This window comes from Silene latifolia, chromosome 5 (assembly GCF_048544455.1).
Source record: "Silene latifolia isolate original U9 population chromosome 5, ASM4854445v1, whole genome shotgun sequence".
Taxonomy (NCBI): domain Eukaryota; kingdom Viridiplantae; phylum Streptophyta; class Magnoliopsida; order Caryophyllales; family Caryophyllaceae; genus Silene; species Silene latifolia.
Window position 1 is genome coordinate 45,575,266 of NC_133530.1, and position 13,134 is coordinate 45,588,399.

Consider the following 13,134-nt stretch of genomic DNA (forward strand, 5'->3'; position numbering starts at 1 on the left):
CAATTGTGCTAATTCCAAGAAGAAAGATCCTGATAAAATTAGCACAATTGTCGTTCTATTTAGGACATCAGGAATCGGGTCCCCATTTAAAATTCCCAAAACCGTTCTAGTCACAGCTCGCCTCCACAATATTCCAATAGGTTTGGAAAAATAAAGCATTCATACCATCGACCCCCGGAGCCTTCAACGGTTGCATTTGATTCAAAGCATGGAGTACCTCCTCTTCACTATACGGCTCGCACAGCCCCTCATTCATCACCTCATTCATCACCTGGTTCACACGCCCTTCCACCCACGTCAAAATGTCCTCAAACCCCACAGGTCTCGAGGACTTGAACAGCGTATGAAAATAATCAACTACGCACCCAGCCATTGCCTCGTTTGTAGTAAAAATCCGTCATTGCCCATTGACAAGTTTATGAATCCGGTTTTTGGTCTTGCATTCTCCGGCTTTCCTATGGAAAAATTTGGTATTCCTATCCCCTTTACTCAGCCACAAAACCCTCGACCGCTGTCTCCAAAAGACCTCCTCTTGCCTAAGCAAACGGGCAATATCTCAGACTAACATCTGTCTTTCTCGAACTTGACTTGCACTGCGACCGGCCCCTTCATTAATCAAGTTTAGCCGATTTCTTTTCTTCTTCAAATCCCGAACTACCTTCCCAATACTCATCCCTTTCCAAACCTGCAATTCCGCCGCACAACGACTAATAGTCTCCAACACATCCCCAGTATCGCACATCCAAGCACTCCTAATAGCCTCCTCACATCTCTCCTCTCCTACCCACATTTGCTCAAACCGAAATTTCTTAACTTGCCCATTACCATCTTCCATATCTCTCGCATTAAGGATCACTTTGATTGGGGCATGATCCGACCACTCCCAGACCAAATGCACCAATCTCGCGTAGGGGAAAAGGTCCCCCCACGCACCTGTCACCATTGCCCTATCAAGCCGAGACCGCCTATTCGCCTCACCAACTTGCCCAATGTCAAAGGTATACTCATACCCCTCAAAAGGAAGGTCCCTTAACCCACATTCATCAACCGCCTCCCGAAAATTATTCATCTGCCACTGTTGTCTCGAGCCCCCTTTCATCTCATTTGAATACAGAATCTCATTGAAATCTGGCCATGGCCCATTCGATTCAGCCGCGAGTAAGCGAAGTTGCTGCCAAGATAAATGTCGATCTTGAATCGAATGCCATCCATTGAAACAAATGACCTTTAGGTTATTTATTTTTTGGGTTATTATATGTGATAAGTGATACCCCTGTATTTTTAAAATTCTAACCGGTATCCTTGTTTTTTTTTTTTTTTTTTGCCAAACTCACGTGATAATACCCTTGTGTTGTCAAATTCTACGCTAATAATACTTTCCGTCAAGAATTTCGTTAAATAGATATAGTTCGTCAATTCTTTTAGGTACCTCTCTTCATCCTCATCATTTCCATTTATAATCCCGTCACCATCTCCCCAAATCGACAATTGGAACATTGCTGCTTTGGGTAAACTTATTTGGTGATATTTGCTAAACTTGATAAGCTATGAGTTCAGTGAGTTAATCATGGGTATTTAAAAGAAAAAGACTAGTTATCTTATCAGCAACTTGGAGAGGCATTAAATAAAAGTTACTATCCTACCCTTAACCCCAATGTTAATAGAGGCATAATACAGGTTTTGTTACAGTGTACGACCGTCACCTCATATAAGATCAGAAATTTTTAAAATGCAAGTTTGATCGGTCAGCAAGTATCATTATGATCGCCGCATTACGATATGCATACTCATGCAGAAATGTCCATGCTAACGGGCTCAAATTCATCAAATTCACCAATTCACACACAGACATCCATTTCTTACTAAACACAAGGGTTCAACATTGTTTATTCTTGGAAATTCTTTACACTTTAAATCAGATTTGACCGAGTGACATAATTTTTCTAAACTAAAAAATGTTACTTTAGCTCACTTGATCGTCACCCTATGCAACATGCTCGCTCAAAGCCCCGGTTATAGCTTGCTGAGGACGAGTTCAATAAAAGTTAGAAAGTCATTTATTAGTAACTAGGACTCTAGGGAAGTACTCCCTCTGTCCCGGTCATTTGTTGTCCTTTTTCATTTTGGGGTGTCTCAATCATTTGTTGTCCTTTCTATTTTAGGATTGTATTTGATGAACAATTTGATCATTCATACTCAATTTCATCCACATGTCATTTACTAATTGGTCATTTCCTCTTTCCTTGGTCTTTGTGCCAAAACGAAAGGACAACAAATGACCGGGACGGAGGGAGTACAATATAGTAGAAGAAGAAGAAGAAGAAGAAGAAGAAGAGATGAAATACCTGAAGGCACGACAAAGTATAAAGCACGTCACTGGTAGTAATTTGATGATGGATTACGACCCTGAATCTGAAAATGAATTTCCCAAATTTTAGTTGTTTTCCTTGCCATTGAAAAGAAATAAAACATGGTAAGAAATTTATATGTATGGTTGTTGAGGTCTAAATTAGTGAAGGGACTAGCGTATAGATAAGTGGGCTACTCCTTCTATCACCTATTGATTTTAGGATGAAACTTTGCTTGTGCTGGTCTCATGCATCTAATTCTATGAGCCCGCTAAGGAGGACTCAACAATGGTATCACACAAAATATTTAATATCTGTATCAACAAGGTTTTTTGTGCCGATGTGCCGATATTTTCTCTTTTAAGAGATTTATACTATTTGTCTAATACAACAAGTATATCATCAATATAGACAATATTACGATTTTTTTTCCAAAATGGGCGATTTTCTCCAATTAATTATCAAAATGGGTCGAGTCTCGAATTAATTGTCGAAAATAGGTCCACGTAGGCTTGGTATTGACGAACCTAGTGTGAGGGGCAAGTCACCGGGGCGGGTGGCGACTTTGGTCGAAGTCATATTTTGCGGATCTCCTCTCCTTCCTACATTAGCATTCATCCATAAATCAAAAAAAAAAAAAAAATCGCATAACCCTAACAATAGAAACTCGTTTTCTCCTCCAAAAACTACCCTAAATCTTTCGATTGAAACGATTAATTGTCAATTTATTAGTCTCTAAGCAATATCAAACAATCATTAGGATATTTCTTGGCCAATTTCCATATATATTGAAGGTATTAGCTATTACTTACTTTTTTAATTAGCAATTGATTCGAGTAGCTAGTTAGTTTAGTTTATGATTATTATTCTATCTATTTGATAGTTTAGTTGAATTTAGGTGGTTGTTAGTGTTTTAGATTAATTTGTTTTGGTTATAATTATGGAGAGAAGCCATTTTCCCTTATTGTGTTATTGGAATGGTGAAGTAGTTGAAGGAGATGGGTGTGTAAGCTATGTTGGTAGAAATGAGTCTTTTATTTTTGCTAGTAGTAACATGAGCTACAATGATCTCGTTAAGGAGGTATACACAACCATTGGTGTTGATAGTAGTAAGTATCAATTAGTGTTGAAGATGAAGTTTCCTAGTCTTGGATGTTTTTAGGTTGTTAGTCTTAATAATGATCGTTCTTTACAAGCGATGTGGGCTAGTATAGGTCATTCAAAGGCGGGTTCTATGGATATTTATGTTGAGTTAATACCATTTCAACAATCTCAAGTGAGTAATGTAAGTGTAGTACCAAATGTGTCATTTACTAGGATGTTAAACATAATGTCGGAGAATGATGATTGGTATGTGTCATTGTTGACAAATAATATCGGAGTAGAGGTAGGTGACAATAATATTGAAGGGGATGAAGTTGAGGATGATCTTGATTTAAGATTAGAGAATGCTAGTGATGTCGATGATGATGAGGACGATACTGATCTTGTGTCTCCGAGTGCCCCAAATCCAGGATTCACTAGTATTCCTAAATTTGATGCATTACATGGGAATAATTGGGTTAATTGGAAAAAGGTTGTCCCCCTATGATGTTGGGGGAGAGTTTTGTGTTGGTCAAACTTTTCTTAATAAGAGATCTTTGACAGATTGGGGGTTGTCGGTAAATGCTATAATTGAAATAAAAATTGATAAATTTAACTAGACGATCACTTATATGAAGGCATGGAAAGCTAAACAAAAAACTCTTGCTGACATATTTGGTATTTGGGAGTTTATCATACCAGTTGCTTTCCCGATACTTTGAAGCTTTGAAAGAAGCTAATCCCGGTACTGTGGTTCAATTTGCAAATTATCCAACGGATGATCCAAACGTTGTGATATTTGGTCGGTATTTTGGGCTTTTGGAGCATCAATCAAGGGCTTTCCTCACCGTCGCCCTATAATTACAATTGATGGGACTCATTTGTCTGGCAAGTACAAAGGTGTGCTTATGATTGCTATGGGAGTTGATGCCAATGATCAACTATATCCTCTTGCTTTTGCCATAGTTGAAAAGGAGAATACGGAGACATGGTCATGGTTTTTGGCATGCATAAGATGTTTGGATACACAACGAGCTGATCTTTGTGTAATATCTGATAGACATCCGAGCATCCTAAAAGCGATGTGAAGAGAGGAGCGGGTGGGAGGAACCATTAACATATCATAGGTTTTGTATAAGACATCATGCATACAATATCAACAGAAAGTTCAAAAATAGGGCTTTGAAGGATTTGTTTAGTTGGACAGCTTTTCAGCATCAACCGATCAAGTTTAATAAAGGTTTAGCAAAGATCAATGAATTTAGTGTTGAGGCAAGTCAAAGTGGTCCATCTGTCATGGTGGTGCACTTCGATAGGGAATCAAGAAAACTAATTTGGCTAAGGTGTTTAATAATGTGTTAAAGGGAGCTCGTTTCTTACATATCACCGCTCTTGTCAAAGTTACATTTTATAGAGTAAATTCTTACTTTGTCCAAAGACGCGAATTTGCAAAGTCTAGAATCTCTGAGGGTTTGAAGATTTCCCCCGTTGTCACAAAGTATGCTGAAAACAATTTTGGGAAAGCAGCACGTCATCATAAGGTTGAGTGCTATAATTTAGAGACCGGTGTCTATCAAGTTAAAACTTGGAGAGGTCAAAGGGAAGCAAGAAAGGGTGGTCGATCATAGGCAAACTCTAACCTTGTAAAGAGTGAAATATATGGGCCGATTGTTCTCCTTCAATTATGGGCTTGGGAACGCATTGTTGTAGGCCGCCCCGAAATTACATCACACTATGAAGAGATCGAGGGACAAGTGTACCCTATTGGCTCCCAAATGATGGAGGAGATGGATCCTTTAGGATGTAAATGGTCGAGGGTGGATCGTAAGTATAAGGATCATAGGCTTGGCCTTGTCACATATAGGGGTATGTTTGATAAATTGACGGAGACACAATTCACTTGGCAACCTTACATACAAGGTATCCTTCAACATCTTCCCGATATTTGCCATGAGGACGAGGATGATTCGATTGTTGTAGCCCCTTTAATATGCTTTGAGATTATCGAGATGCATCTCCCTAATAGGTGTGTTAGGCAATTTGGATGTCATCAAACAATACCGCCTCATTGTGACACCTATCTCTTACTTCATAAAATGGATAAACGGGGAAAGACAAGAGATTTTGCTTCCGAGTTTGGAAGTTATGTGGAACAGTGGGATAATAGGAAGGAAAATATGTTGGAAAGGGGAATTCCATATGGTGGCTTCATGTCACACCATGATCCATACATGGTATGGTATCGGGAGCATAGTCGTCGGATTGTTAGTCCTCACAATCGGATCTTATCCGACAAATACCACCATGAGCATCATTACAATCCTAGTGCATCGGACTTGGGATACTCTTGTAAGCATTGTCCCTTTTTTATTCTTAATTTTAATTATGTTTCTACTTCATTTTCATTCAATAATACATACCACTTCTTTTCTCAATAGGCGGGTGGTCATTCTTACATCTACTATAAAGTGAACGAGTACATGACAACTATGCCACCTACAATGGATCCTAACTATAGAAATTTGCTATATGAGATGCAAAATACCTCCCTTACTTGTTTGGAAAGTGTTAATTATGGACTTCTCATTGAACCGCCAAACATTCCTCACCCAAGTCCAATCCATGCTAACACACAAGTGGAACGCTTCACTCATCTCACTCCCATACAAGAAGTGGAAGATGAGGCCGGATCATCGTCTCGACCAAAGAGATCAAAGAGAAGCCGTCAAGTTCGAAGAAAGTAGTGTAGTATTATGTTATTAGTCAAGCCAAACAATATGATAAATTGTATGATGTTTAAGCTACTTTGGTTTGTATGATATTTAAGCTATTTTGGTTTATGTAAAATGTTTCAACTATTTGGGTTATGTAATATATAAGCTCCTTTGGTTTTCTACGTCTCGTTTGGATTGGATTTGAGCATTGTTGTTGTACATGATGATGGTTTTTCATGTCAAATAGAGAGATGCAAGAAGAATATGGAAAACAATTCCGGGTAAGATGAATTTATGTTGTTTCTGAAGGTTACAAAGAAGGAAGTCGCCAAGGGAGCCGACGACCATCAGACCAAAACACCAGCCCCCTTGATTTGGATCTGAGAGACTTCCAAAAATTTGTCAAAAATTGGCTCAGATACTGGACTTCCAGTCGCCATAGTGCTTGGCGAGGTCGCCAGCCGAGTTGGCGATTTGTCCCTCAATGCTATTAATAACAAAAGTTAGGTTTGGTTACACTTTGGGCTTGGTCGCTGACCGAGATGGCGACTTAGATACAAACCTAGTTTCGGGTATGACGTGGACCCATTTTAGGTAATTAATTTAGACTCAACCCATTTCGTAAATAATTAGTGAAAATCGCCTATTTTGGCAAAAATTTCCAATATTACACTACGAGAGATATGAATGATAAGGAATTTAAAAAAAGGACTTTTCGATAACTGCTACCACATATAATTTAGATTTTACCAACTCCTACCAAAGTAAAATTTGTTTAAAATCTGCTACCAATATAGTTGGTTTGGTTTAAAACTAACTACCAAACCAGGTTATGAAGCAAATAGATATGATTTCGGCCGTCCATTTCAAAATCTCATCTTAATTTCTATTTTTTCTTCATTTAATGCCCTTACCCCCTCTCTTATATGTTTCTAATTCATTACCTTCATTCATCCTTACTAACCATCTCATTATTCACCCTTCTTCAACATCTCCTTCTTCTTATCCACATAACTCGATTGCCCTTTACTAGTATCACCATTACTAGGCAAAACACACTGAGAAGCTCTTTGAATAAATTCATCCTCCACTACCCCTTTCATTGTCTCCGCAGCCGCCCTAATGTTTTCCATTTTATATTTCCAGAATTGAATACAAACACACAAGAATTATGGTTGAATTATGGTTTAGTAGCGAAGCAATTTTGGAAAAGAAAGGAAACCCAGTTGAGATTAAGGTTAGAAATGAAATAGGTAGGCATTAATTATTGAATTTATGAACTAACGAAAGAGATAAGATTATGATTTTGTTTCTGGGAAAAAAAGTTTGCTGATATTGTAACGTAACTGGAGAAATGAACAAGAAAGAATTCTCAAAGTTGCGATATTCTGCTCTTCTTCAGATTTGATGAAAACCCTAATTAGTCTGGAATTTAGCTGATTTGGGGAAGAGGTTGAGACGATTTAGCTGATTTTCGGAAGCCCCAATTTAATTTGGGAAGTAAAATGAGAAGTTAGTTAGGTTGAATATGAGTGATGAGTGAAAGTAATTACATTGGGGCTGATATGACTGAGGAAGGTGGGGTTGAAGGGAGATAAGTTTGGGTAATGGGCTGATATGAGTGAGGGGAATGTAAAATAGGGTATTATTTTCTTTTCGCGCGCAAATAGGAGGTTCGCGCTCATTTGGTAGTTAGTTTTAAACCGAACCAACAATATTGGTAGTAGTTTTTAAATAAATTTTACTTTGGTAGCAGTTGGTAAAATTTGAATTATACGTGGTACCAGTTATAAAAAAAAAAAAAGACCCTTTTATTCGATAAGACAACAACTTTGACTGATTGATATGAGTTGAATTTTTTTTTTTTCGCGAAAGTGGTGATTAGCCCTCGTTATTTTCATCAATTGTGAGATTAACCCCCTTAGGTTTCAAATGTAGTGATTTGGCCCCATTACTTTGATTTAAAGTGAAATTGAATCCAATTTTTTGATTTCGAACCAAAATTACACCAAAAGTATCAATTTCATTCAAATATAATTTATCATTACAATAAAAAAAGTTGTACATTTATAAATTGTATGAAATTTATTACCCATTTTGGGGAAAAAAAAAATTGAACAAATTACATAAAATTTAGAATTTATAAAGTAATTTCATATGTATATCAACTATATTAAAACTAGTGAAAATATTTAAAATATTCTATCTAAAAACTATGTTAATTAATAAATTATTCAAATACTTTTAAATTATTATAAATTATTTAATGCACAATGAGTCTAAATATAAACTTATTAATGATATATTTTATGTTAAAACTAAGAACAAGGTTGGATTTCACTTTTTGTCAAAGTTACGGGGCCTAATTGCTACATTTCTAATTTATGGAGTCTCACAATTGCTCAAAGTTATGGGGGCTAATCGCCACTTTCGTGATATTTTTTATTACGATAAATTGAAGAAACAATAGCAAGCCTAATAGTACTCAACCGCCATTTGCACCAAGTATTGCAATTTAATATTTTTCCGACATTTTTAAATAGGTGAAGAGAGGGACAATTAGCATATGACAGTGAATACATTTCAGTATTGCACTAATTAAGTTATCAATAAGTCTCACTATAGACGAATATATCCGTCTAAAGTGAAAGACGGGTCAAATATGCTTAAAGTGGTGACATTTTTTAGCCACACCATGCAACTTGTTGGTTGTCTTATGCTTAAAGTGGGTGGATATTTGACCCGTCTATAACTATAGAAGGATATCTCCCGTCTGTAATGAGAATTTGTGTTAAATTATATCTATTAAAAACATAAGTACGGGTATATCTCCCTGCGAAACTTTTAGTTCACGAGAAGAAATAAGTAAAACAAACGCACCTGAAGCCGTTTTCTGGCATGACCAATATACCATGCTCCTCCAAAGTTTTGCCAAGCTTTGTTGCTGTGGTTCTGGAATCCTTGCACACATTGACATAGATCTGATAAAAGGAAAATGTGACAAAATAAGAAATTTTAGATACTATGGTATCCCCAAGTCCTACATCTAACAGGAGATAGGGTGCTCAATGGGCAAAAATCTGAAGGGCATGTGGCGACTACAAGCGGATGCACGGTATTGTTGTTATAGAAGTTTGGGTATTAGTTCCGAGAACAGAAATTAAAAAATACAAAGAATTGTGGAAGAATGTTTGGGACATTTCTGGTAATGAGTACTTCTCCGGGTCCTCCATTGGTGACAACTAGCAAACATCAGAGTTTGTGATTGTGATTTGTGAGAGATGTCTTTCGCAACTTATGACTTTAATTTGATCGTCAAAATTTAAAACGCTTACGATATTGGTCTCAACTGATGTAATATCCACTGTAAGCCCTTCAATTTTGTTCAAGCCCTCTGCACATTACATAATTCAAAGGAAAACATTTAAATATGAAAATTTTGCAGCGATTGATTACTCGTATATATGAAATAAATGAACTATTACATTACCTACAGGTTACAGGGAAAAGGATAAGAACAATTACTGAAAGCTGAAACATATGTTATGGACTATGGAGTACATAACTGTACTTGAGATATTGAAACTAGCTACTTGTAGCAGAAAATGAGAACCTGCAAGTAGCTTAGCATTTTTATGGTCAGTTTCAAGATTTTTGACATTGTCTTGCACGGCAACAAGAGCAGCAGCACATAAAACACCAATCTGCCTCATTCCACCACCTAAAGTTTTCCGCATAATTTTTGCCTAAATGATTAGAGAAAAAAGTAATTAGGGTGATCACCTGAGACAAGCCCAAGCAAATCTATGTATGCTCAAGTTAAGTGATACCTTGGCTATGAAACTCTTCGATCCAACAATGACCGTTCCCACGGGCGCTCCCAAACCTTTTGACAGGCATACCTTTGGTTCACAAATTAGAAAACCATATATAATGTAAGAAAAAACTGTTTTGGATAATGTGGAAGAAAGCAAAATGGCTCACGATATTTTAATTGTCAATTAATGTCTGTCTGTCAATACAAACAGTGATGCATATAAATAACCCCTACTTGCCATGGGCGAGAGCCTTAGACAAATTGGGGTAATGTTGGTTGCTAATAAAACTAACCAATCTCTATTGCCAGAAATGCAAAGGTTGGTTAAGAAGGTATTCTGTAAACAAATATTTGGCAGTTGAAACTAATCGTCCAAGGCCGGGAAACCAAGTAAACATACCGAAACTGAATCAGCTGCTTGCACCAATCTATCTACAGGAACATTAAGTGCCTGAAAGTGGACATAAGCGTATCCTAAGATCCTCGAAGCATAAAACTATCAAATTTTTATTTTAATGTAAAGAGAGCCACAATTGTCCATGATTATGAAGGTCGTTTTGATGCAACCCAGATCATGAGTAACACCAATCAATAACTTCACAAATAACATGAGCAACATACTACTAGGTTCTATAGTCATGAATGCATTCTCAAGATAGTAACCAGTCGCTCCACTCACAGTTGCAGCATTGAATATACGAGCACCATCGATATGAAGCTTCACATCATGCTTCTTTGCCAACTCTCCAACTCTGTCTGTGTATTCAACGGACAGACATCGGCCGCCAGTACTGAAATTCAACAGCATCGATGGTTAGCGGATTTTTTGTACATCATAGAAATATTATACGCATCAAAGACTTTCAATCTTGATGACAGCATAGTTACTGAAACAATCAATAATCAGAGAGCCTGCAAGTTTACAAGAATTATAATTCTTACTTGGCATGTGAGTTCTCGAGGCAGATAACTCTTGTAACAGGATAATAAAGTTCCCCTTTTGGATCTCTAATGGCACCTTCAATCGAATCCAAATCCATAGTCCCGTCTTTGTTATTCCTCAGTGTTCTTGGATGGATGCCGCCAATGGTAGCAATACCACCATTCTCATAAATATGGATGTGAGAATTATCACCAAGAATGATTTCACTACCCCTTACATCACAATGCACAAGTATACTAATTAGATTACCCATAGTTCCTGACGGGACAAACAACGCGGCCTCTTTACCCATTATCCTAGCCATTTCTATTTCAAGGCCAAGGGCAGTCGGGTCATTACCCAATACATCGTCGTCAACCTCAGCATTTGCCATTGCAGCACGCATTGCATCGGTTGGTTTCGTTACGGTGTCTGATCGCATGTCGATCACCCTTCTCATTATTTTGCCATCTAATTAAAAACAACAAATTAAGTAAATAAAAAAATTGTATAGAAATTAAAAACTAATGGAGAAGTTAACAGGAGCCCCGATTATGTTACAAGAAACTAGGCTCAAACTAACTTGAAACGCTATTCATAAAATTCATATTGAAATGGTTCTTTAAGATTATCAACTATAAACCATGTATTTACATCAAGCCGGAAAACAATTACGCCGTAGGTTATTTAAACTTTGCACAACATTTTAAGCCGAGAAATATGGCATCAGCGAAAAGGCGGCCGGAATTTGAAAAAGAATTTTTTATCTCATGAAGTGTAAATTCAGGGGATATTTCTCTTTCCGACTGAACCAACAAGGCAGAAATAAACATCCAACATTTCCGATACATGGAAATGTCAGGCATGCAAAAAAGAATATACATCTGTGGACAAACAACAAAAACAATAACACTGAACCAGTGGTTCCGGCAATCGCGGGTTAAGGATCAAATATACGCAGCCTTATAAAAGGTAAGGCAACACAAGGGTTTATCCACATGACCGAAAATGAAACGATAAATTCTAACGAAAACATCGATTTCCAAATGATCATAATTACACAAACTGTATAATTAAGAAAATTGACAAAATTGGTAAAAAGGAAGAAGAGAGAAAAACTCTTACCAGTTGCAGCTTCACCCATTTTTATCTGTAAATCAATCAAGCAAAATACAAGTATTTGTGTTGTTTAAAACAAATAATGGTTTAACTTAAAACCCTGAAATTGAAAGAGAGGTTTGCAGGAATCAGCACAAACTTTAGTTTTCTCGTGAAGTAGTGATCCCACAAGTGGTACACTTCGGTAACAAAATACAAATGAAATATGTCAAGTGTGTAGTGTTTGTAAAAGCAAAGGCCACGTTGTTTTATGGAAATATGGCACAAATTCTCATTTGTGACGGGTTAAATAAACACACCTGATAGAAAAAACAAATACACATGACTTTTTAGATACGGTATATTATCTTATCTGAATAATATTTGACTCATCACAAATTTCGGATGAATATAACCGTCATAAAGAAGACTTACGAAAAAGTACGAAAAGTGGACCGATTCTTTTTATCCTAAAAACGAATGTTACGAAAAATTTGTGAAGAAAAACAAACAACTTTGGACAAATTCAAATTCCCCACCTCGTATTTGTTGGGAATGGAGAGAAGGATCCACGTACAGCGGACTTATAGGAATTTTATTAACATTTCATCAACAAATTTGAGCATGAGCATTTTACGAATAAATATATCTTCTTGATCGTATCGGATGCCTATTAGGCATTTAGGCCTGTCACATGTTGCAATTTGGCCATGCAAGTCATTAAACATTGCATTAAAGATTTAAAGCGGGTTGGAATGTGTTAGGATTATAGAGGGGAGAGAGTTGTATAAAGGAAATTGTATTATTAATTGTGTTCCTATACGGTAGCCGTCATATCTTCTAACCTAACCCTAATGGGCCTAGCCTAATATCCTAATACCCTCCCGCAATCGTAAAGGTAGTACGTAGTACGAACTTTAACGTACGAACTTTACGATTGGAGAAATACAAGAAAAACATAAGAAAATAATTCTTCGTCAACTTCTCCATCTTCATTTCCGCAAGGTTGACAAGATAAACGAGTATAAACTCGTCAGAAAATTTCTTCGAACAAGAACGTCAAGTTTTTCGAACTTGTCGAATATCAAATAATTTTTTTAGGAACATTAATCGGACCTAAACAAATTTCACTAAGACGGAAAATTATCCGTT

The 13,134-nt window shown here is 36.9% G+C and overlaps 1 protein-coding gene across 4 annotated transcripts; it reads right to left on the reverse strand.

The window, feature by feature from the left end:
• Positions 1–1,829: 1,829 nt before the first annotated feature.
• On the reverse strand, positions 1,830–12,417 carry LOC141657363 (low-specificity L-threonine aldolase 1-like). Of its 4 annotated transcripts, XM_074464567.1 has the most exons (11): positions 12,143–12,201; positions 12,010–12,034; positions 10,905–11,355; positions 10,642–10,753; positions 10,363–10,413; positions 9,976–10,047; positions 9,759–9,891; positions 9,481–9,539; positions 9,026–9,126; positions 2,346–2,412; positions 1,830–2,023 (listed from the first exon to the last, which is right to left on the reverse strand). In XM_074464567.1, exons 2-11 carry the CDS (start codon positions 12,026–12,028, stop codon positions 1,985–1,987), a joined length of 1,104 nt encoding a protein of 367 aa, XP_074320668.1. In that variant the 5' UTR covers positions 12,029–12,034; positions 12,143–12,201; the 3' UTR covers positions 1,830–1,984. The 4 variants fall into 4 exon arrangements, with proteins under 4 accessions (XP_074320668.1, XP_074320667.1, XP_074320666.1 ...); XM_074464566.1 differs by having other exon boundaries at positions 12,010–12,417; XM_074464565.1 differs by having other exon boundaries at positions 1,830–2,086; positions 2,298–2,412; positions 12,010–12,224.
• Positions 12,418–13,134: the final 717 nt, after the last annotated feature.

Excerpts from the sequence above, each read along its gene's own strand:
- LOC141657363 (XM_074464565.1), bottom strand. Across the intron at positions 10,048-10,362 it reads AAGCAGCTGATTCAGTTTCG|GTATGCCTGTCAAAAGGTTT; the intron begins GTATGTTTACTT and ends TGTGAACCAAAG. Across the intron at positions 9,127-9,480 it reads CATCAGTTGAGACCAATATC|ATCTATGTCAATGTGTGCAA; the intron begins GTAAGCGTTTTA and ends TCCTTTTATCAG.